This window comes from Bos mutus, chromosome 5, assembly GCF_027580195.1.
Source record: "Bos mutus isolate GX-2022 chromosome 5, NWIPB_WYAK_1.1, whole genome shotgun sequence".
In the NCBI taxonomy this organism is placed as follows: Eukaryota; Metazoa; Chordata; class Mammalia; order Artiodactyla; family Bovidae; genus Bos; species Bos mutus.
The window spans coordinates 46,680,211-46,705,363 of record NC_091621.1 but is presented as its reverse complement, the minus strand read 5'-3'; the positions used below and the strand labels follow the sequence as shown (position 1 = coordinate 46,705,363).

Genomic DNA, 25,153 nt, shown 5'->3' with positions numbered 1-25,153 from the left:
AGTGGGCCTCCCATCCACTCTGGCCTCAGCAAGGATGGCTGCACATAAACACACACACACACCCCCCAGACTGTGCTGCCTGGAGTGGGAGAAGGGAGGGAGAGAAAGGTCTAGACTGGCCCTTTAAGAGCCACTTAGGGTCAGAAAGCCTGGGCTACAGAGAGGGGAAGGAGCTGATGTCAGAAGACGGATGGGCAGCAAGATGGGGATTGATGCTAATGGGGGAGTTAAAGCTAAGTACCCAGACACTCAGAGGGCAGAACTGCAGATCTGTCTTCCTTATGCTTACCCCCCTTCCCCAAACCAGGGCTGTAAATCTGCCTTCTCAATTGGGGGAAGGGGGAGCCAGGAGAAACGAGATGCTGGAGATGCTCACTTCTCCCTTTTCCTATTTTTTTCCTTACCCTGTGCAAATCCTCCCACCCACCCACCCCTGCCCCGCCATTCTTTTGTCCTTTCCCAGTCTCTGCTCCCAACCCATGAGCCTTTCCCACTGAAATTTCCAAATTTGGGCTTTCCATTGAGAATTAAGAGGATGGTTTCAGCTTGCAGAATTTAAAAAGAAACCACGAGATGGTCTCCTTCATCAGCCCCTGGGTAGGAATGGTTTGGTGGGGCTGTGTTGAGAGACTGGTAGACAGACAAGAAGCTCCCAGTTGCCTTGGTTTCTCTTCCCTCCATCCCTTTTTCACTTGGAGGTAATTCATCCGAGCATCCTTCTCCTGAAACAGTGGGGTGAAGGCAGAAAGCAGGATGTCAGGGAGGGGGAACCAGGAGTTGGAAGTGGTGCAGCTTCAGAGTTGGGTTTTTGGAGGCCTCTGACATGCTGAGATTCTGGAGGGCTAGTGGGGCTCCAAGGGCGGCTAGGGAAGCTGCAGGAGCTGTCCACTGAAAGATATATGGTCTAGTTTCTCGGAAACTCCTGGATCACACCATTCCCTCTCCTTGAGCACACACCCTGCCTGCTGAGTAGAGACAATTTCGGGCCAATAGTCTATTTACTGTAAAGGCAGGGTCCAGCTGCTCCCCATCCTCTCAGTAGGCAGTGGGGGATCTCAGGGAGGCAGGTCTTCTCAAAGGGACTGGAGCTAGCAAGTGTTAATTGCTCAGTCGTGTCCGACTCTGACTCTTTAGACTATAGCCCACCAGGCTCGTCCATAGAATTCTCCTGGCAAGAATACTGGAGTGGGTTGCCATTCCCTTCTCCAGGGGATCTTCCAGACCCAGAGACTGAACCCAGGTCTCCTGCTTTGCAGGCAGATTCTTTACTATCTGAGCCATCAGGAGCTAGTTACTCTTGGGGAATATTATTTCTTCCTTTGATTTCAGGTGAGATGGTATCTTCCATCTTTCAAGATCTACAGTCACCTTTATTCCCTCTTTGCTGGCAATCAGGGCCTGTTCTGGAGAAGTCCCTCTAGATTGGGGGATACGTCTCCATCTCATTTCATCTGTTGCATTACTAAACCTGAACTCCTTTCTAGTCCAGGAAATAATAGGAACCTGATTGCTGCCTGGTTTCCAGATCCTCCCCAGTATCCATAAGACATCCATCTCCCGTCTTCTCTTCTCCCAGGTTGTTCTTCAAGGTCCTAAAATCACCTGAGGCCATCCTCTCTTTCCTCAATCTTCAAGAACAAAGGAGAAAGCAAGGTTTGAGTAGGGGAAAGGGTGAGGGGGCGAGAGTTGTGAGCAGGAGCCACTAGAACCCAGGCTTTCCACCTTCCAGCATCTGGCCAAGCACTCCCTCCCATCCAGGGAGGTCAGCCATTGCCCTCAGCCCTGGTCTCTGGCTGCTTCTCTATCCCGGTAATAAATCCTGTCTTTGTCTCCCCTCCAACCCAGGCCCCAGGCGGCTGGGGGTCAGGGGCTGGGGGAGGGGTCAGTGTGGAGGAGGGAGAGATACAAGGAGAGTGGGAGGAGAAGATGGACAGGAGCAGCTGGTGAGCAGGCATGGGGGTGGGCAGTGAGGTGATGGGGCCTCTTGATGCTACAGATCCTAACTGCACATTCCAGCAGGCCTGCATTCCAAGTGAAAAAGCCTGGATTCCTTGGAATCCTAGAAATACCTTGGGGATGGCTCCTGGAGCATCAGGAATACTGGTTGAGGGGTGTATAGGTATGGGGTGCCTCAAGGAAGGAGGCAGCTGAAAGAAATAGGAGAATAATATTGTGGGGATCATCTCTACCCTCACCAGACACCCCTCTACGCCTGTGCGCTGCACTCAGGCACACAGACGGACAGACAGACACACATGCACGCATACACAAGATTTATGGCCCAGCAGTGTGAGGGGGCCCAGGAGGGCCAGGCTGCTCCTTGCCTGGCCCCTCCCCAGCTGCCTTCTCTTGCTATGACTTTCCTGTCTCCATCTTTCCATTCCCCCTGCTCCCAGCTTTGCTCTCTTTGTGTGGGTTTCTCTTATGCACTTTGCTATGCTGGCTTGCTGCTAACCCTCAACTCTCTTTGTGTCGCAGTCTTTTTCTCTTTCCATCTTTCTGTCCCATTCCTTCCACCTCTCCTACTTCCTTGGACCCTTCATCTGCCTGTCCTGCCTCTGCTGTTCTTCAACTCAGCCATCCTTTACCCAACCCCCACCTCAGAGCTCTCTGTCTGGCCCAGGGGGACTGTCAGATTGCAAAGAGGGATGGAAAGGAGAAATGAGTGACTTTGTATGAGTCTCTGCTTTGGTAGGAGGTCTGGGATCATATTGTGTTGTGATATGGGATGGATGGAGTTGGGAGAGGCCAGGTGACCGGGAGGGAAATTCAACAAATTGAAGAGGGTGAAATGGGAGGGAAGAGAGATTAATAGAAAAAAGATACTGAAGGGCAAACACTGAAGAGAGAAGGGTAAGGACTAAGGGTTCCCTTTAAGTGTGTTTTGGATAAGTCTGAAGGGGAGGAGCTGAAGGGCATTTACTGAGTCATATTGAGACACAGATCCAGACAAGATCTGGAGACCCAGCCGGAGACGTGATGTGATATCTACCAGGCAGCCACAATTCTGAGCTCTCCTGCCTACCTGGGGAGGTCTCACAGACCTCTGCAGTAAGTCTTGGAGTGCTAGTTCTCTCCCCGCTCACCCCCTCCTCCCCTCCCCACCTCACCAGTGAGAATGACATCAGCTCTGGCTGCCACTGTCCTCAGCCAAGCTGATGTACTCTCCCATGGGTGAAAAAGAGGCCAGTCACCTCTGCCCCACCCATTCATTCTCCAGTCCAGGAGCTGAAGCTTACCAGCTGAAGCTGAAGCCAGCACCCCGGGGTTGGGAGCAGGAGGAGGCTGTACCAGTTGGAAAAAAGTGGGAGCATGGGCACCAGGGGGAGAGCTAGGAACTGGAGGGGGCACTGAGGAAGAGGGGCTGCAGCACTAAATCACCCTGTAGGGGGGCTCCCTCTGCCTGAGCTCAGTGGGGTGGGGAAAGGATAGACATTTGGGGAGGAGGGAGAGAAGAATAGGGAATCGCCACATCTGGCAGGCAGGTGTCTGGCACTATTCAGGCTCTAGTCACTTTCCCAGCCAAAGGGGAGGAGGGGGAGACAGGAGGGAGGAGGGGTTCCCAGGATCCCCTGGGGAAGAGGGAAAGGCTCACAAACAGAGACAGAGGCCCAGAATCAGACAGAGAAAGACCAAGGGAAGGAGAGAATCAGACCCTACTCCTCAGTCTCTGCTTCAGTCAGTGTTGGGGGAGGGCTTGCTCATTGTCCTGAAAAAGCATTGTTGGCCAGAGGACTGTGTAGGCCAGGGCACCAGAGTTCCATTCCTAGTGCAAAACAGAAGGCAGGAAAAGTTCACAGCAGGCCAGGCTGGGAAAACAAGCTCAGAGAATTCCAAGTTTGAGAACTGGATAGAACAGTACTCTCCACACCATTGCTGATCTCGTGCATATTCAGTCGTGTCTGGCAGCCCCCAACTCCAGCAGGGTCCATGTTGGGTGATGAGTAGGAGGTTTAGGGTGAAAGTCGCTCAGTTGTGTCCAACTCTTTGGGACCCCACGGACAATTCTCCAGGCTCTTTGCAACCCCAGAGACAATTCTCCAGGCCAGAATACTAGAGTGGATAGCCCTTCCCTTCTCCAGGGGACCTTACCAACCCAGGGATCAAACCCAGGTCTCCCACATTGCAGGTGGACTCTTTACCAGCTGAGCCACAAGGGAAGCCCGGAGGATTAGGGTGGTAACTTTAATGCCTGAACACTGCTTTTCCCCCAGCTTAGATGGGCAAGACAAAAATCCCTAGCCTTAATCCAGCCCCCTGTACCCCAACTCTCAGTGCAGGATTGCAGAGTGCTATACCCAAGCATTTTTTTCTTCCCTCTTTGCTGAGGGGGACCCCGGGCCCTGGGGTCCCACAGTGGCTGAGCTGAATTGCTAGATTCTCAAAGAGCAGGCAAGACGACACCTCTATGTTTCAGGCATCATTGATGCTGGAGAGGCTTCTCCCTCTGGTTACCTTCCTTCCCTCAACCTTTCCTGTCTCTGTTGCCTAATCCTGAAGTTACAGGCCCATCTCATGAGCAGTAGAGGTGACTGCAGAGACCCTTAAAATTGCAGTGCAGAGAAGGGCTCCCCACACTCCACCCCCCCTTCAAATCCTGCAGAGGAAGGGGGAAAGAAAACCAAAGCATTCTCCTGTCGCCGAGGCAACCATAAAACCCCCAGCTAAATCCATCTTGTGAGCTCACCGCCCCATTAAGATGCAGGGCCAGGCTCTGCGCCAGCCCAGCCACATTCATTTGTGCGAATAAAGGTGGAGGAGGGGGTGGGGAGCAGGCTCTGGAGGGATGGGGAAATGGCGAGGAGAGGTTATTTACACCACCGTCCTGACCTTCTGGAGCAGTGCTGGCTCCGATAAATAACCCGCTCAGCGCCATTTCGGAGCGGGAGAGGGAGGTGCAGGAAGGGAGCCGGGGCTGCAGGCGAGCCCCCACGCAGGTGCGCGTCTCCGGGTTACTAATGGCTGAGGCGGGAGCAGGCAGCTGGCTTTGGAGGTGGCGGGGGGAGCACTCCATTCCCTGGGACTCCCACTGAGAAAATACCATCCCCACCCCACCCCTGGCGCCAATTTCCAGGAGAGTGGACCGAGAGATGCCAAGGAGGCAAACAGCCCCGTAAATTAGGGATGGGGGCGCAGAATGCTGGGGAGTCTCTGAGGTAGGAAGGAAGAAATATTATAAGATGGGGAGCAAGGGGGGGTGGCGTTTAGAGGAACAGGAGCAGCTGCCAAAAAGAGAGGAAGGGGAACACAAACATCACACAAAGGCAGTTTGGAAAAAGAAATGTTTTATTCCTCTTTGCACAGAGCAGTATATGAAGGTGGCTACCATCCTGACTCCACGTATCTCTTACACAGAAATGCCCCCTCACGGATGGATGCCCGGTTATCCGCCCACACTCTTGGAGAATTGGCAGTTAGTCGGTGGGGCAGAACTCAAAGTCTCAGGAAGATTTCTTGAGACGTTTTTTGTGGAAAGTTCTGGGTCGGGGGAGAGATGAGACGAAACAGTGGCTGTTCCTTCCTCTGTCTTCCTGGGGGAATCCAAATCCCCAAGGTTTTCTGAAAAAAGGCGCCTCTCTCAGTGACCGAGGGAGGGGAGGCGCCCAGGCCTACTGCCTGGATGTAAGGCTGAGGCAGAGAGAGGACAGGGTTAAGCAGAAGACAGAGACTGCAGACCCAAGGCAGAGGAGTGAAATGCATGTGGGGGAGAGAAGGGGCTGAGAGAGCCCAGAGGCCCAAGTCATAAATTCCACCCTGTCCCTGTTCTGAGCAGAAACTCTCCTTCCCAAGACTAGAATGGAGTTTTAGTTCAGGGACTGGCTTTGCTCCAGGGCACAGAGAGAACAAGCCAGGCGGAGATCCCACGGGTAGTGAAGGTGGAGAGTTAAGGTACTGGCCCAAAAGACAGACCCTCCCACAACGGACACTCACAGACCACAGCAGTCTTGAAGTTACAAGCCAGGATCGGGGTAAAAAAAAACTCAGCTGTGTTTGAAATAAAGAATTTTATAGGCCCTCTCCAATAAAATTTAAATCACTGCTTCTTCCACGCTGTCCCCTGCCTATGAGTTGTTCCCAGTCTTTTTTCCCAAGGCTGGAGACCTGGGCAGTAAGAAGAAATGGGAGAAAATACCAAGCCCAGCCGGGCTGCGGCAGAGACCTGATATGCCTCTCCCCACCCTCACTCATTCTATAGAAAAGAATTCCCTTTCCCTCCCCTTGCTGGACATATGTGTTCGGATAGAGGCAAAGGGAGGAAAACACTCAGCACATTCTTTCTCCTGCTTTGAAGCGTAGCTGCAGCAAAGGGCACAGAAATGGAGGAGAAAATACAGGGGAGCCTAATCCAGGGGAGAAGGGAAGAGGGTGCTGCCCCTGCCCATGTCCAAATCCACTGAGAGCCTGATGGACTCCCAGAACTGCCAAAAGCAGGGAGAAGGAACGGGAAGTGCATATGGGTTTGGGGTGGGAATGAGGAGGCAACAACAGACGGGATGGAGATTTAAGGATCCCTGTGATCCCCGAGATGACCCTGAGAGCATCATTTGGGGGACTGCATGACAAGTCACAGCCGATGTGGATTTTTTGAGGGGGTGAGGAGCCAGGAACAGTGGGGTCTTCACCGAAGGAGGGACCACTTGATCTGTTCTTTGGCTGACTGTAGCACCTGCAGGGACAAGGGCGGCATTGAGGGGCTTGCTGAGGGGCAGGGTGGGGGTGGGGATGGGGCTCTCCTTCCCCTCACTTGCCTTCCCTGTCCTTAGAAGATTGGCAAATAGAAAATCCCCAAGGGTAGAGGGATGGGAAGAAGCTCTCTAAGGCCCTAGAGGACTGTCAGTTTGGGAAATTCCAAAAAAATTCAAGTCCACTGGGGGGATGAAGAGAGAAGAGGTATACCTGGGAGGAAAGAAAAAACTGGGGGTTACTGGATACATGTTAAAAGGAGGGGGGTTGCCACATCCAGATGGACTTCTTGGTGAGAATTCCAAGTGGGTAGAAAACAGAATCCCTCCCTGCCCCTCCCCCTCCGCCCCCATCAGGTAGACAATCTATCTGCAAAGTAGCAAGATGGATCTGCAAAACCTGCATGCATATTCTAGAGTATGCATTGCCAGCTTAGCCCTCATTTGAATAATAAGAGAAAGAAAGAGTGTGTGTGTGCATGCACACAGACCATCTGCTTAAGGCAAGCCTCTGCTGGGGAATAAATCACTGAATGAGGCATCAGGCAGGGAGGGTTTGAAGGGTGCAGAGCAAGGCTGACAGCCACTGCTCATAGGAAAAGTGGGATGGGAGTTGGGATGGGTAGGAAGCACTGGGCTGTATGAGCCATGAGCCCCAGTTCTCGGGATTAAGTGGGAGCCAAAGAAGATGTGTCTTCAGTCTCTAGTCTGCTGAGTTCAGGCCTGGTGGGCTGGGGTGGAATGCTACGCTGGCCTCTTTAGTGACCCGGTCCCTCTGGAGAGGAGGAAAGAAGAAAGTCATACCTGAGACACGGTCTGCTCCGTAAGGGGTACATCTTCTCCCTACAGCACAGAGAGACAAGCGTTCAGCGTGGAAAAAAGCTGGAGTGAGACCTGACTGAGGTTGGGGAGTGAGGAAGGAAGAGGCAGTCCTTTAAACTGAAGTGACGGGCACATGCCCTAACCTTCTCAGTCCCTCCTAGGGACTAGTTAGTGCAGCTACAATTTTACTTGGCTAGCCACAATTTTACTTGGCCAGAGGGACTGTGAGCAAAAAAAAAAAAAAAAAAAAAGGGTCATTTCATCCATCTTCTCTTTTAAGGCAGGAGGACTTCTTAAGATTTATTCCATTCCAGGTAATCAGCAGGTTATCTGATTCTCAACTTGGGGGTGGGAGACCTGATTCCCTAGTCAGAGAAGACCTTCCCTGAATATCAATATCGCTAGGGAGAGGATGAGGGGGAGCCCGGGGTAGTTTAATGGATCCCGCAAGGCCTGATGGGTAACGACAGCATGTTAATTTGAGAAATAAACTGCTGCAACAGCAGCCTGAGAAGGGAAAGGAGGGAGTCGGTTGGGGGGGTGGGGGGACCTTCTCTCTTGCCACACAGAGACATATGTTAAAGGAGAAGATTAAACTATGCAAATGGAGCCCACGACAGTTAAGGGAGAAGATTTCCCATTACCCAGCACTGTCAGCCTTCACTCTGGAGGTCAGAGCCGGGACATTCTGTGAGTGGGGAGACTGGCTTTGCTCAGGCCTCCCTGTAGCCCTACAATTTGCTGGTGGGCTCTCTCTGCACCTCGATGACTTGAGGCTTTCTATGGTTAACTCAGAAGCCTCTTTCTGGTACCACTGGCACCAAAGAGGACAGAGGTTCCTGCAAATAAGTACTTCCTGATGGAGAGGTGCTGTCCTCAGTTTCCTGAGACTTTAAAAGACAAGGAAGACAAGCCTCTGCCTCAGATGATTGGATTCATTCCCCCAGGAAGAAGCAGCCAACCTCAAAGTCCTTTATCATTTTAGAACCATCAATATTCAAGTTCCCTTTATTTCATCTTTGATTTTAAAAGTATGTATTAAATGTCCACTCTGTGCAGACTATATGAGATGCTAGGTACCAGGTAAGGGACAGAAACACCTTCCTTCTGCTTCCCATCCTTGAGATAAGGACAATTTGAAAGGGAAGGAGACAGTTACATGTATTCTACCAGCCCCAACCCTTTAGATCATTGAGGAGGTTTGGTCCTGGAGGATGAGTGGATGGGGGCTGTGGGGAACAAGCACAGTCCTACTTACCCTTAATGCCACCCGGTGTACCACTTGCTGGGGATCGCTCTCTAGGATCACCCTGAAGAGACATAGAAAAGACCACTGTTCACTCTGTCCTGAAGGACCAACTTACTGTGGGGGAACTCTGGTCACTCAGCCCCCTTGCCTCAGGACAGGGGCAGTGGCCCCACCCGTCACCCCAGATCCAGGGAGGCCCGGGGAGGGCAGAGAACTCACCCTCCATCTACGATTTCATCCACAGCCAAGAAGAGCCCCTCCATGTTCTCCAGCAGAGCTCGCTTTTCTACATTTTTCCTGAGTCCCCAAGAGAAGAGAAAACCCAGCCTGGGTGTGAAAGGGATCCTAGGACATGGTCTGAGTTGCAGGAGCCTCAGCTAGACCAATGTATGTCTCCACTAAGCACACAAAGAAGTGAATAAGAACTTTCTGGCTAACCCATCCTAACACCCTTCCTACACTTGTTTGCTGAGTAAGGATCAGGAATGCCAAGAAAGAGATTCAAAATATACATACAGTCAATTTCTGCCTATTCGAGGGCTGATTTCCAGAGCTATGCTTTCTTTCCTATCTGCTATGATGCTGCTTACAACATTGCTCATGAACACTGACATTAGTGTGTGGAAAAAAGGAAATCCACAGAGCTAACACTCAATCTGGAGGTGGCAGGAGGTGAGGAGGGGCTGAGTGCAAACTCTATTCGCACTCAAGCTCTGACAAGCCTTCTAAGACTCTCCTTGCTCCCTCCCCTCCCCTGGCCTCCTTCCCCAGCTCTGCTCAGGCCTTGAAAAGAAGCCCAACTAGGGGGCTGGGAACCGCCAGGGCCCAGCATCCACCAGCCTCAGATCCGGTGGTTGGTGCACATGGCCAGTCACATCCGTCAGTTTGACTCTTTCACTAGATCACTGAAATGAAGCCTATTCATTCACCTGGCTGAGAAATAAATCATCCCCTTCCTGAGGAAATCTGAGCCATTCACCCTGCTGATTTTGTGGGGCTGAGAGCGCCTGCTGTTCTGCTCCGTCTGGATGGATGTCTGTACTGGGCTCACTGGGGAGCCCTGGATGTTTTCAGGAAAAGTATCTTATATCTCTTCTACGGCCCATCTACGTGGGGAGTAGAGGATGGCGGGGAGGTAGATGGGGAGGAGAGGGTAAAAGGCACATTCTTCCTGTTCTATAGAAGAAACAACTAAGGGCCGCACATGAAAAATTAGGAGTGGCGCCTCCATTCCCGAGGTGCTGATGTCGTATCCGGGACACTTCCCTTTCTCTATCTTGAATGTAAAGAATGAAGCCCAGGAGAACACTGTGAGGTGCTTGGAGCTCCGACAGAGCCACAGCAGGATGTGACAGCAGACACAGGGGCAAAGATTCTGCTCCCTCCCAATCCTTTCTCTCAGGAGAATTATTCCACAGGAGTAACACACTCCCCCATCCAGTCCTCCCCATCAGTGTAAATTACTCTGAAATAATAAGCCCAATTTCTCAAGGTAAATCAACTCCTTGCAGCCTCTGTTGAGCCCCCACAAATCCCTGGGCCCGAAGAAGAGCAACTTTCTCTCCCAAACAGATGTCAAGAATGGCCTGCTCACCTCAGCATCTGGCTCAATGAGTCGAAGAGGCAGTTCAGAACAGTCATGAGCATCAGCTATTTGGAGACAGAAGAAGCAGAAGGATAAAGTTCAAGGCCCCGAAAGCTGCTACCTGAAAACAAAACCCTCTAACTCATTAAGGATCAAAAGACACAGGCTTTCACAAAAGACCAGCAGCATATGGTGGAAGTGAGAGTAAAACAGGAAGAAGACAAAAATAAATTCTGCTTCATGATCTTGTAATTTGAGGTCTCTCTTTGACCAGACTGTTCAAACAACTTTCCTGTCAGTCTTCTGCGTGTATTTCCCAACTGTATATGTGTTACCCTATGTCTTAGAAAAATCATTAACCAAGCAATAGCTTAAGTCAGTTGTGCAGACAGCACGGACTTTGGAGTCAGACAGATCTGGACGTGAATCCTCGCTGAAGCATTTCTAGATGTGTGACCCTGGGAAAGTTATCAGGTTGAACCACATGAAACAGCCACATCTGTAGTCCAACAGTGGTCAAATGTAAGTAATTTCATACAGTTCCTCAAGGTTTAGTTTAATCATCTATAAAACGAGGGCACTAGTGCCCAAAACTCACAGAGGTGCTACAAGGTTTAAATAACAATGCATTCTACAAAGCACTTACAGTGATAAGAATTCAGTAAGAACTGGTTTTCTCAAACTGTGACTTTTGCCTCAAATTATGTGGGGGCTTATTTTTACTTATCTACTCTCCTTAAAAGTTGTGACCTGAGGTAAATAGTTTTTCTTACATATGGGAAGAGGTTAGGGCTATACCCAGTCTTCAAAGAGCCACTCAGAATATATGGCTTCAATATGACCCGGAATATTGCCTAATTGGCCCAAACTCAGTCAGGTGTGGCTCATTCACAGGCGAACCCTGATCACAACTCAGAAATCCATCTTAAAAACACTAGGCAGGGAAGGCCATTGATAATGTATGTTAGTGTGTTATCAAAACATAGACGGTGTGTCCTAGGCGGACACAGAGAGAAAGCTGGGAAAGCTTGCGTTCCAGGTTGATTTAGTTGCTCGGCCATGTTTGTGAGGCTGACATGGATCTCGGACAACTTCATTAGCCAGTCAGAAGCCAAAGGCACACAGCAGTCCTTGGGCCCAGAACCAGTCACAAGGGCCTGCCAGCGGTTCAGGAGGTGAGAGCAGAGATGGCAGAGTGTGGGGATTCTCACCTCATTTTCATAGGAGCTGCCGATCACATAGAAATAGAGATCGATACTGCTTTTGTATACCACTGTCAGGCCTTCCAAGAGGGCAATTTCACCTGTGGGGATGGGTGGGGGGAACAAAGGTGGAAACAGTAGGTGGTCTGAGACTTGCAAGTAGGGTAGAGGCAGTTACCATGAATTAGTATTCAGCTATGTGGGGCTGAGAGAAGGTGGGTCTTAATGACCCCCACAAAGACCAAAGTTGACCTGCTTTTTATTTTCAGGTGATAGCAGAAGAAGGCAAGTATAAATGGGGGAGTCTAAGCATCTCCTTCTCTAACTGCTCCCCGCCCCTACTACCCTTATTTCCCTCCTTGTATATGAGACAGGATACTAGTCGATCCTTCGGAGGTGAAAATGCAGAGCGGTCACCTTTACAGACTTCCATTTACCTGCCCTAATGGATGCGGTACAATAAGCAGAGCTGCAGTTAAATTTGTCAAGTGAGGCTCATAAATCCAGGGACTAGACAGGTAGCTAACAGCCAACCTTCTAGCACGGTATTCCCGCGTGAGGTACACTCACCTCCCCATTACATTTCTGAAGAGTTTATTATATGAGGGGAGGAGGAAAAAAAGAGAAAAAGGAGGCAGAGTCATTTCATCCTTCCTCCACAGTCCCATTGCTGCCCGCTTCCCGCTGTGGCTCCCCCCGGCCACCCACCACGGGGAGTAGGGGAAGGAAAACGACCTACTGTCAGTCCGATGGGTCTTGTTGAAAATGTTCTTCTCAAAGGCCTTTTGCTCCTTGACACTGGGGTAGGTGTCGTCATAGTACTGGTCAGAGGGAAGGAGACGGGTTGGGCTGTTAAGAGCTGGAAGCCCAGGATGATTAGTGACTGTTTTGCCCTGGGTCTTGGATTGCTCCCCTTCAAGGGATGGGGTGAAGAGAAATACTGACAGAAAGAAGGGAGAACCACAGAGGTAGGGAATGGGCAGTGAGTAATCGGATAGAAAACAAATTTTTTAAGGACCCTGCTCTAAGCCACCCTACCTCATGGTTCCCAGGTTGAAAGGGCAAAAGGCCTAGAAGCCCTGTGAGGAGGCTCTGCCCCATCTGTACGCCAGGGCAGCAGCCCTGAGGCCATCCCAGGCGCCACTCCAGGTCAGGGAGCACTGCTAGAGAACACAGAAGGCACCAGCCCTCACTCACTGAGCAAGGCTGAGGAATTGGGAAGGGCTGCAATACCCTCCTCTGTAGAAGGACAAGCTCTGCCTGGGCTCTCGGCTCTCTGGTATTTTAGCTTCCTTTCCAGCAAACTCAAAGAAGTGGGAGGCAAGCTAGCACACCATGGAGCCCACTCCCAAGCTCTCCCTGGCACGGGGGCGGAGACGCAGGCTGCTAAATCGCTCTGCTCTTTAGGGGCTAATCCGTCGCAGTCAGCTGAAGACCTATGACAGGTCTGGCATTTAGTAACTGGATAACTGTTTCAAAAGGTGTCCTGCATAGTTACATCCAATTACAGGGAGGAACAGCTGGTGAATTCTAAACTAATCTCTACCTGCTGATTGATTTATGCGATGCTTGCCCGGAGTTAATACACCAGGGACAGAAAAAATTTCTCTAGGAGGGGGAGAATATGGAGGGAGAGGAGAGGGGTGTCCTTCCTCTTCTCTTTCAATGGATTCAAAGTTAGAAACATCGGACCGGGAAAGTCAGGAAGTAGCAAGCTTGGTAGTGACTGTGGATGTAGGGCTGGAACCGTGGAACTGCATGAGAATTCCCTGGAAAAACTCAGGCAGGATGATGGGGTAGAAGGGAAAGGGACGGGGTGATGGGCCTTTGTAAGAAGCAGGCTGCTTCTTACATCCATACACTTCTTTGTTCAGAAACCAAGCTCCAAAGCTTTTCTCTCTTCTGATGTTGATGACAAAGTCTAAGGATGGGCAGGTAGGGAAGCAGGGCAACTAACAGACAGGAGCAGTTTAGGTTTTATCTGGAGTAGTCAGATAGAAGAATTCTCAAAATTATTTGTGGATGAATAGGAGTGAATGGGGCCAGTCCCAGGATCCAAAACTCTGTCTTGCTTCTCAACTAATCTGAAAGGGAATCTCACCTTGGCAAAAAGTCGATCTCCATCATTGTCCAGAATCAGGATGGCTTTGACGGTATACAGGGAGGGTTCCTGAAGAGATATGAACATAGCTTCAGTCCTGAAGGCTCTTGCCACCACTCACAAACCAGATACCTTCTCTTAATCCTACTGGGGCTGCAATGGGTTACAGAGATGCCTCTGTATGTCCCCTATCTCAACCTGGTTAGACTTTGACATTTCCCACTGAGAATGACTGAGCAACAAATGAACTGAATTGAGGGAGGGGACTTTTCCACAAAGGACCCAGAGCAGTGCCAGAGAAACAATTTCTATGAGCCAGACTCACAGAGGGCTTAATCAAAGTAGGTCATGCTGTTATTTCCAAATATTATGCTATAGTTATTTTCCAAATTACTCTCCCTCCTCCCTGGTCTCCTATGCACAGGTGGGTATGGAATGTGACCAGATTAATTAATAAGCACTGCACGGGGCTATAGGAAAACAGGGTTGAATGCCCTAGTGTACTTGGAAGTTGCTGCAGTGGCGATGCAGAGGCATAAAGCAAGCCCTCCCTAAACCACCCACTCACTGAGCAGAGGGGAAGGAGCAGGCATGCGCACACGTACACACTCACACACAGACACAACAGTTCTGAATGCAGCCCAGGGAGACATCCATCTTCTAAGACTTCTCCAAGGATCCCAACTCCTCTACTATACCCTGACCACCACCACTTAACTTGCCAAAACAAAAACCAATCTGAATTTGGGGTTGTTAAGAAGCAGTAAGAAGAGGCTCCATCTAAGAAACACTGTGAAACCTGCAGATAAGGAGCAGGAGAGGAGTGGTCCTTCACCACCAAGAATCAACCTTTGAGGAAACTGGCTCTCATAAAGAAATGAGGGACTTCCCTGGTGGCCCAGTGGTTAAGACTCCATGCTTCCACTGTAGAGGGCATGGGTTTGTCCCGGGTTGGGAAACTAAGATTCTGCATGCCACACGGCACGGCCACAAAAAAAAAAAAAAAAAAAGAAATCAAGAATCTCAGCCTTAATGGTTACACTCAAACTCAAAGCATGTCACTTTGTAAAAGCTCCTCCACTTCTGCAACTTCCAGGGAACCAACTAACACGAAAGGAGAAGAAGGGAAGGGAGATAGCGGTACATGTATGAAAGTGTTTGCAGGCTCAGAGTCCTTGACTATCAATGTTACTTACCATACATATTCTTCCCCTGTGCTATGAGACAAGGCTGATGCTTTGCTACCTCCATTTCCTGATCCTACTTAGGAAACCCACAGCTCTCACAGGGCCAAACATATTCTCTATTCTCCAAGCATACATTTAACAAAGACCCAAAGGTGAGGAGGAAAGAATCGCTGCCAAGGATCTGTAGCTTCTACCAAGGTAAACTATCCTATGAGGCGCCAGGAGGTTTATGGTTCCAAGCGAAGAACCAACCTGAGCTCAAGGAGTTAAGAAGGAGAGGAAAGGGAACCCAGTATTTTGAGAACAGAATGATGAAGAATGTAAGCTTTCCCCACTTGGATTCTTGAGGACAGAAAATTTTGTTTCATTCACTGATTTATTACAAGTGTCCAGAATAATACACATACTAAATTCTCAATATTTATTGAATGATTATGAGAATAAATGAAGTTTGAGAGTAAGGTAAAAATTTATTGATGCAATAAGCATCTAGGGGATTTCTCTTATAATTAGGCTTCCTCATACAGGTAGATTTTCTGGTGTGGTCCTTTTGGGTGACATTACTACCAACTCATCCTCCTCTGACGAACACTCCTTAGAAATGCCCATGCTATACACATTACTTTCTGGAATACTCTCTCAAACTGAGGGACTCTGTCTAGAAGAAGGAAGTCCTCTAGAGTCTCATCTAAAAGGTCACAAATACAGCAGCTTTCCCAACTCCTAATTCCCCACAGAATGATCTTCCCATAAGCAGGCTCAATTCTGTAGAAACCTGGATCCTTGATTCACCAACAGGGAGACACTCAGGGATTCTTTCCTTAATGAAGGAAAAGAAGTCCATCCGGAAGGGAATTCAGAAGAAATCATTTTCCCCACAGCCTCTTCCCTGGAAATCCTTGGCTCTGTTCAGGCTATCTGCAACCTTAGAGAGCTTCCCAATGGCTTAAACGGGCATTGATCTGGCACAGGTAACTCGTGCTTGCAGCCGCAGGGTCTGGCATCTCTAGAAAGAACGGGATCCCAAAGCAGAGGAAAACGGTTACGGCCACCAGCCAAGTCGGAGAGCCAGACAATCCTCTGTGGCCAACAGGGAAAGAGAGTGCCTAAAACAACTGGCAAAGAGGGGACAGATGCCTGGGTCCTGCTCCTGGCTCTTTTCACTGGCTTCCTAGAAGGCGCCATCAAGGAAACCCCCAAAATAGAAACATGAATCTTCCTGGGAAGGATAAAAGACAGGGCAAAGGCAGGGGAAGGAGAAGACCAGATGTGACTGTAAGTCTGAAAGGGCTAAGAAGGCACTAGAGAAAAGGCTGGTCATTTCAAACTTCCAAAGGAATGACCACTCTAAATAAAGCCGAGAACTTGGCCAGAGCTTCCACGCTGCTTTAGTTCTCCACTCGGCTACAGCCAGCCCGGCAGCTTCTCCTTTACTTCTCCTGCCACCTCCTGACTACAGCTGGTTCCACTTCAGCCTGGGGCCTTTACCTCTCAGGACTGTGTGTGTGTGGGTGGGGAGGGGGTAGGCAGGGGAGGGCCTGAAGTTCCTCTCGTATCATAAAACCAGGCTGTTTAAAGGGCCCAGAAGCCATTACTGATAACGTAATTTCATTTTAAGTTTTTTGCAAAGGGCAAGTTTATAAACAACTCCCAGCTACTGAGAAGCAGCATTCCTGGACAATGGACTAGGCCTGACCTTGTTAACACATTAAATGCTGATTATTGAGAAAGACCCTACATGCTTAGGGACACATTCAAAGGATTTTTAAAGGCCTGTTCTTCCCTCCCACTCCCAAATGGGTAGCTGCTAGAAAGCTTTCGAGACAAAGTTCTGTGATGCACTGACTTTCAGAGAGCCACAGCCTGAGTGTATAACAGAACTTCACCTCAAATGCTAACAGTGACTGGAAATGATATACAGGCAGATTGGTCTGTGGGAGGTTGGGTGGCTCAGATTTTCATGTCCCTTTTTATTATCAAGAAAACTAGACTGTACTCCTCAGGAGAGCTGAAACAACACTGAACAAGCAACGAGACTGCTACAAACAAGTCTTTGATCTCAATCAGAGGCTTCTGAAGCTTGGTGAAAAACAACATCTCCTGGTACCCCCTACCCCAGCACACAGAGGACTAAAAGGGGAAGAGTCACTCCTAGTGCTGCCCCCTGTGGGTCTTCAGGTGACCTGCAGCCTCCTCAGAACTATAATTATTAGCAAAAATATTCAAAAGGCAGCACTGGAGAAAAGCTCTTATCCGTGTGTCTTTTAAGTCAAACTATAAGAAATGGGCCCTGAAAAAGCATGGAATTAAGTCTGTTCACAATGTACAGTAAAAGGATACTCTGGGATAAGATTGTGATATGCCACCAGAAGAGGACCAGGGTAGTGTTTGGAGCAGGCACAGGATATTTGGGGATTATGACTATTTTATTTGATCTTTGGTGGGGGCGGGGGGAGAAAGCAGAAGGGAGGGAGCCAAGAAGACTTTGCGGAGTTAGAGGATGAGATCCACAAAGCTGAAAGGACGTAAGTAAAAAATCTGGTTGAGATTTCTAGAAAGTTCTTCATTCTCTACTTATAAAGAAATCTTTATGGCCATGCCAGAAAGTAGTGCCCTGGCTTGAAAATAGGTCTCAATCAACTAGAAACAAGATGCTCTTTCCTTAAATCTATTTTATAAAGTAAAACCAAGGCTATAAAAAAACTAGGAGAAATTTCTAGATACCACTCCAGCTCCACATGGCTGAGCAGGTATTTTGCTCCCTGATTCTGTGCCAATTTCTAAAATGAAAAGCTCCTGTAGGTTTGAAGGCTCCAGTTTGCCAGCCACAAGCCTAGGGACTTCAGATGAGAAGAACTAGCTAAAGGTTTTAGCCAGAGAAAAACCATTTTCACATCCTACCCAAGGGTTTACTTAGATTCAGACAACACAGCTCAGGAAAGAAGAGGAGCCACAGGTACCACAGAACATTCCCCAGCCGACATGAGACCAAATGTTGGTTATTAAGAGGAAAGTGAACCCAAGTGTCAGGAAGGAAGAACTGATGGTAGGAAGAGCCACCCGGAAAGACTCTTCGGATCTGACACAGAAACAAAACAGAAAACCATGGTCACCGGAAGTCTGCCACTACAAGAAAAAATGTTTCGATAACCTGATGAAATCCATGGACCTTGTGACCAGGAAAACACACATTCACAAATTTTTATGAGTTCAAGGAGTTCATAGACCTAGATTTAGAATTACATGAGATTCTCTCTGCAGACAGAAAGATGGTGTGGAGAGGGGAGAAAAAAAGGATAAATGAGTGATACTTTTGTAAACCACCCCCTCGCCTCTGCCAGGCACCGAATAATGACTTCAATGAACATGTGTGTGGCCTTCATAAATAAATGATTGAGAAAACTAACACAGCCAGCAGGGGGAGCTAAGGTCAGCACCACACCCCTCCAGCTTTCAGTGAGTAAATCCAGCAGCTCTGAGACAGGCAGGACAAAGATAATCAGATCCCAAACTCTTCAGGAATGCAGTTTCAGGTCCTTTCTTAAAATTCTGAAAGCCCATCTGCCAGAGAATTTTTTGCACAGAGGTTACACAGTCCCCAATTCTTCAGCTATTCTGGAAATGGAAGAATTACAAAAATGAGAGTCAAAGCGAGGAGTACTGCTATGAAGAGATGAACTGACAAGCAGAAATAGAGTACTTCTCAGGTGTGAAATATCTGAACCCTGAGAGCAACATTAGAACTTCCTGCTTGCCCCGTTGGATAATCCAAGAGCCCTCATTTAAATATCACACAGCAAAGGGAAAACTCAAATGGGGCTAGATCTATTTCTGATGAGTCCTTAGTCATGATTTGTATCGTGATTTATTCCCCCCACCCGTGTGCTCCTGAAAACAAAAAGCTAGTCTCTGAAAGACTGAACTGACAGCCTCTGTGTTCATCTTTCAAGCTACTTGCTCCCCCAAATCAACCCTGAGACAGAACTGCTATCTTCTCCCCTAGTTTCAGCCTCCCTCTAAAATCTACACAAATAAAAGAAGCTAGAGAAAATTGGTAGACAGAATTATCCAGGCCAAATGGCTGTGGATGGGCATACCTACTTTAATAGTGGGAAATTTTAAAAGCCAAGTAAGGAGACCAAGGTTTCATCTGCAGCATGTAAGACTTAGATTACACAACAGCAAAGACTTCCTGAAGAGATGGGGGTGGTCAAACATCAGAAAAGGTGACAGGCTTGGGAGTCTAAGAACAGAACTCCTCTAATAATCTGATCTGAGAGAAAGCATAAACTGTGTAGAATCAGCAGAGGGAGATATGAGGCTCTGGCCAGTACGGGTATCTCAACATGTGCATGGACTCAACCTCCCAATCCATCTTCATCAAAGCTGTCCATGGGCACGCTGCCTTCCATCTTCCTAATTACTCTATCATAAGTGGGTAGGTAGGCACTGATTCTTTATCCCTGTTCCATCCTTTATTTGCTTCTCAGTTTTCTTGTCAGTATCCTGACTCTAACCAAGTCACGTTGACGGAGTAAAGCAAGAAAACAGTAGCAAGTATCTAGCTGAAAAAGAGACCCTAAATCTGCCACTAGGTTCCCTCAAATATCTGGATAATTGCATTCATCCTCCCAAGGAAGACCTGGCTTCTCAGGGGTCTGGCTTTCTTCACATGGAGGCCCCCTCCTCCTCCTTTGACCATGTGACAGCTCCCCTAGACCTCTGATATAATTTATACCTTGCCAGGGACCAACTCTTTCCCACCACCGTGAAGGAGAGGGAAAAAATATATATAAATACGTCGGAAATCTATAACAAGGTCTTCTTGGAGGGCAAGACATGGGGAGAGTTAGAAGCAGCGTCAATTGCTCTTTGGGGGTTTTAGTTCAAGCCGAGGTCTGCTTCCAGCAATCAACCATTAAAACAAGCCGGCCAGAGTAACAGCACAGTTTATTCTGATCATTTAATTTGAAGTGTCAATAAATTAAACTTCAATCAATTAAACTAGGTGTGCAATAACCCAGATGGACACCCCGACACCAACATAATCACAATAAAAATTTTTATGGCTGCCAGGGACCTCACCGGGGGCAGTGCTGGCACTGCTCACGCCCTAGCTGAGAAATATATCTCCACAGTGCAGGAATGAGGAGATTGCTTCTCCTAACGAAATGGACCAGCCAGGCACCGGCAAGGACGCAGCTGGGAGAGGGGCACAGGGGACTGCCAGGAATGATATGGGAGTGCTTTGGGGGCTTAATGTAATTGATACCTTTGCCCAGAGCAGGGGAAGGGGGCATTTAGGCCAAGTACCTCTACTGTTAGTGCCAAAAGAATTTAACAAAAGCCCCATTAAGATGATTCAGGAAGCGAAGGCCATAGAGCAATATCAGCCTTTAAAAGTCATTGATGTATTCTGCATAGTTTCTTCCTCCAATATATACGCATACTCCTGTGTGCACTCTGGATTCCCTGATTACTGAATGAGGCTTAGAATTCAGGATCTGGTCATTGTTTTAGGATAGAAATTTACAAAGGGGAGAGAAAGAATAGAACTAAGAAGTCTAGTCCATAAAGCACTGGAAAAGCTCTAAGAAAGTGAATCCAGAGAGGACTAAGAAAAATGAAACCTATGAGGAAGATTTAAAGATCTGGACTGCTAGAGTAATTCAGTTTTGATGGAAAAAAGGGTAAAAGAGGGAAGGAGGAAGGGGATACGTCATTATCTTTAAGATTCCAGAGGTTATTAATGGAGAATGGTGACCTGCAGAGATACCTCTCCATTCACAACAGAGAACCAACAGAAAAGAGCAGGAAAGAGGAAGGTGTGTCCAGGCCAGGAGCATTAATATCAAGCACTAGGAATGGAAGATGAAAGGGTCTCTTTCCGTAGAAAAGAACCTGAGAAAGATTAGACAAATGTGCTTGAAAAGTAGGAACGGACCACTTAATTCAAGAAAGAAACGTGACCCATTGTAAAGTACATAAATGAAGGGAACGTATTAGCATCACTGAATCAATGGACCTGTTGTCGTTGCTGTTCAGTCCCTCAGTCGTCTCCAACTCCTTGCAGTCCCACGGACTGTAGCATGCTAGACGTGTGTGTCCTTCACTATCTTCCAGAGTTTGCTCAAGCTCTTGTCTATTGAGTCGGTAATGCCATCCAACCATCTCATCTACTGTCGTCCCCTTTGCCTCCTGCCTTCAATCTTTCCCAGCATCAGGGTCTTTCCAATGAGTTGGCTCTTCATATCAGGTGGCCAAAGTACTAGAGCTTCAGCTTCAGCATCAGTCCTTTCAGTGAATATTCAGGGTTGATATCTTTTAGAATTGTCTGGTTTAATCTCCTTGCTCTCCAAGGGACTCTCAAGAGTCTTCTCCAGCACCACAGTTCGAAGGCATCAATTCTTTGGCACTCAGCCTTTTTTACTGTCCAGCTCTCACATCTGTATGTGACTCCTGGAGAAACCATAGCTTTGACTATATAGACCTTTGTCGGCAAAGTAATGTCTCTGCTTTTTAATACACTGTCTAGGGTTCTCATAGCTTTTCTTCCAAGGGGTAAGCTTCTTTTAATTTCATGGCTGCGGTCACCATCTGCAGTGATTTTGGAGCCCAAGAAAATAAAGTCTGTCACTGTTTCCATTGTTTCCTATCTATTTGCCATGAAGTGACGGGACTAGATGCCACAACCTTCGTTTTTTGAATGTTGAGTTTTAAGCCAATGGACCTGAGTTTGAGCAAACTCCAGGAGATAGTGAAGGACAGTGAAGCCTGGTGTGCTGCAGTCCAAGGGGTCACAGAGTTGGACACAACTTAGCGACTAGACAACAACAACAATTGGTATTTAGAAATTTCCATAATCAGATCAAATTTCAAATGATGGTTCTTTTTGACACCTCCCCCCACTTTACTTACCCTTCTCCTTAGTATCCTATGGCTATGTGTCTTGTAAAGGTGAGGACTGAATACACTTTGATCAGATTTTCCCAGAGGGCCAGTCAAACCAGGAAACAGACATGTGAGAGGAAGTAGCCTAAAAGAACTTTAGAAGAGGTCTGCCTTCTCTAAGAAGCAGTTTGTTAAATACTGGTAGCTCAAACGGTAAAGAATCTGCCTGCAATGCAAGAGACCTAGGTTCAATCCTTGGGTCAGGAAGATCCCCTAGAGAAGGGCATGGCAACCCACTCCAGTATTCTTGCCTGGAGAATTCCATGGACAGAGGAGCTTGGCAGGATACAGTCCATGGGGTCACAAAAAGTCAGACACAACTGAGTGACTAATACTTTCACTTTCACCCAGATACAATCAACACTTTAGCTCAATAGGAAGCTCAGGTAAAAGTCCAGGGAATTCCTTATACTTTTCACAATGAAGATGGTGACCCAAGAATTAGAAGTTGCCACTGAGCAGACAGAGAAGGGGATGAGATAAAAAGAACAGTGAGAAAGGGTGATTCTGAATCAGATGGAGCTGTATTTTGTGGATCAGAATGTGAGGGTAGTGAGAAGAGAAAAATTTAGGGAATACCACCTGATTCTCAACCAGGGTTCCACATCTGAAACACTGAATACTGAAAATTATTTAATACTATTTTTTTACTCCTCCCAAAGATAGTATTTAAAACTAGTGACACTGTGTATATAGAGAAGTTGATTCATTACATACAATGATGTCTTAGGGTATCAGGGCTTAATTCTCCCCTGGAACTCCAGTTGAGAAGGGCTGGAATGGTAAGAAAGATACATAAGTTCTAAATTGGGGGCCCAAAATATATTGAAAATAGTAAAGAGCACACACATTTAAAAATGTTGGGAAGCACAGACAAAGAGGAAAGAAATTACTAATATGATATTCTAAGAACTCTGGTGACCAAATCCAGCCATCTCATCCTCTGTCGTCCCCTTCTCCTCCTGCCTCCAATCCCTCCAAGCATCAGAGTCTTTTCCAATGAGTCAACTCTTCGTATGAGGTGGCCAGAAAGTGAAGAGGAACTAAAAGCCTCTTGATGAAAGTGAAACAGGAGAGTGAAAAAGTTGGCTTAAAGCTCAACATTCAGAAAACTAAGATCATGGCATCTGGTCCCATCACTTCATGGCAAATAGATGGGAAACAGTGGAAACATGTCAGACTTTATTTTGGGGGGCTCCAAAATCACTGCAGATGGTGACTGCAGCCATGAAATTAAAAGACGCTTACTCCTTGGAAGGAAAGTTATGACCAACCTAGATAGCATATTCAAAAGCAGAGACATTACTTTGCTAACAAAGGTCCATCTAGTTAAGAATGGTTTTTCCAGTGGTCACTTATGGATGTGAGAACTGGACTGTGAAGAAAGCTGAGCACTGAAGAATTGATACTTTTAAACTGTGGTGTTGGAGAAGACTCTTGAGAGTCCCTTGGACTGCAAGGAGATCCAACCAGTCCATCCTAAAGGAGATCAGTCCTGGGTGTTCACTGGAAGGACTGATGCTGAAGCTGAAACTCCAATCCTTTGGCCACCTCACGCGAAGAGTTGACTCACTGGAAAAGACCCTGATGCTGGGAGGGATTGAGGGCAGGAGAAGGGGATGACAGAGGATGAGATGGCTGGATGGCATCACCGACTCGATGGACATGAGTTTGGGTAAACTCTGGGAGTTGGTGATGGACAGGGAGGCCTGGCGTGCTGCGATTCATGGGGTTGCAAAGAGTCAGACACGACTGAGCGACTGAACTGAATCCCTATATTTGCCATTTTGAAAGAGGGATATTGAAACCTGTTACTCTCTTTAACCCGATGAGGATTTGGAAGTGTACATGTGAAGAGCTGAAGGGGGGTAAAAAAGGCAAAAAATGAACATAGAGTTTATTCAATTAAGGAAGAAGCTGGGAGTTAAATTCCTATACATTACACATACATATATATGTTAACAACCCCACGTTTGAAACGGGTGGGGCACTTTTGAGAGAAATGCTCAATTCTAAAGAAGAGGTAATAGTATTTTATTTTTTTGAACAAGCAAAAAGGATTATATGGACAGGGGATGTAACACGCCTCTTTAGTCACCAAAGTTCTTACATAACCAGAGAAGAGTTGGCATCCCAGATCCTACAGTAGTAAGAATTCCCAAAATTTAAATGAACCAGAAAAAAGAGAACAGAATAAGAAGTCTGAAAAAACATTCCACAATCCAACACTAACTCTTATCAGGTATTCCAGAACTCTAATGGAATACTGATTCCTTATGACGACAAAATCTACATAGTAGGAAATCGAAGAAGAAATAGTTTTAAGGTCTACGACAGGGAATTATCAACGGAGAGTTGCACTGTGACAAGTTGTTTGTGATGACAAACACCTGCACTCTATTCTTACAATTTGAGGCGAGTTTGGAGATTTGGGGGAACTCAAATCACAGTATCATCCACAATGCGCATAATCAGAGAGAATCTGAAGGACCCCAATGCAGTACGCTTATGATCCTATGTGTCCTAAGGACTCCATGTGCTCCCTTCAACTTTCCACCAACTCTGCCCTATCCCCGGCACAGCTTCCTACTCTAAACCGAGGCTTTAGCTCCGGCACTAGGCCACAGGCTTATTCCAGGGACCTGCAAAACGTTCGGACCCCGAGGATTACCCGGAACTCCCCTTTCTACCCCCTCCCACTCAGACTGAACCCCGACTCCCGGCCCCCCTGGACATTGCAGCATCTCGGCTGCCCCTCCAGCTCCTACCAAAATCAGCGCCTCCATCTTGCCCCGCAGCTGGTGCCGACGTGGAGCCACAGAGGCAACGCCGCCTCTGATTGGCCCTACGCCCTCATTAGATCCCGCCTAGAATGAAGGTTATTGGACGCCCAAATGTCATCTATTATTTTATTGGCCAATCAGTGTACTAGTTTGCTTAGCGGAAGCAAGGTGTCCAGCCAGAAGGCGCAGGTATTTGATTGTCAGTTTAAACATTCAATAAAACGACAAAACCTCACGGCTGAATGGAGCGGGAAGGTCAGAGGGGCGGGGTTGTTTCCATGGGGAACAGAGGAAGCGATTATTAATTTTCAATTGGCCTGGCGGAGGGCACGTGATATCGTCGGCCGGATTTAGTAACTTTAATTCGCACTCTCTTTAGGGGGCGCTGTGTCTCTTTGGCCCTTAACACTGGCAGGTCTTGATGTAATCCTACCGGAATCTTCATTCCGGAGCCTCCATTGGGTCCCCGATGTCCACGGTTGCTTTGGCAGTCACTACTAGCTCTTCCTTCAGATTCTCTCAGATCACTTCAGTATACACAAAGTCTGCACAGTCATAAAGTAAAGCCACAAGACGACCAGCGTGTTACT

At 47.8% G+C, this 25,153-nt stretch overlaps 1 protein-coding gene across 2 annotated transcripts; it reads right to left on the bottom strand.

Annotated features, from left to right (window-relative positions):
* Positions 1 to 5,268: 5,268 nt before the first annotated feature.
* On the bottom strand, positions 5,269 to 24,633 carry COPZ1 (COPI coat complex subunit zeta 1). 2 transcript variants are annotated; one of them, XM_005902082.3, is made up of 9 exons: positions 24,549 to 24,632; positions 13,643 to 13,711; positions 12,281 to 12,362; positions 11,551 to 11,642; positions 10,349 to 10,404; positions 8,974 to 9,051; positions 8,764 to 8,815; positions 7,488 to 7,526; positions 5,269 to 6,667 (listed from the first exon to the last, which is right to left on the bottom strand). In XM_005902082.3, exons 1-9 carry the CDS (start codon positions 24,564 to 24,566, stop codon positions 6,620 to 6,622), a joined length of 534 nt encoding a protein of 177 aa, XP_005902144.1. In that variant the 5' UTR covers positions 24,567 to 24,632; the 3' UTR covers positions 5,269 to 6,619. The 2 variants fall into 2 exon arrangements, with proteins under 2 accessions (XP_005902144.1, XP_070226990.1); XM_070370889.1 differs by lacking the exon at positions 5,269 to 6,667 and adding an exon at positions 6,744 to 6,897 and having other exon boundaries at positions 24,549 to 24,633.
* Positions 24,634 to 25,153: the final 520 nt, after the last annotated feature.

Coding starts and splice junctions, on each gene's coding strand:
- COPZ1 (XM_070370889.1), bottom strand. Junction 12,363..13,642: donor GAGATCGACTTTTTGCCAAG/GTGAGATTCCCT, acceptor CCCTCTGACCAG/TACTATGACGACACCTACCC. Junction 11,643..12,280: donor CAAGACCCATCGGACTGACA/GTAGGTCGTTTT, acceptor CCATCCCCACAG/GTGAAATTGCCCTCTTGGAA.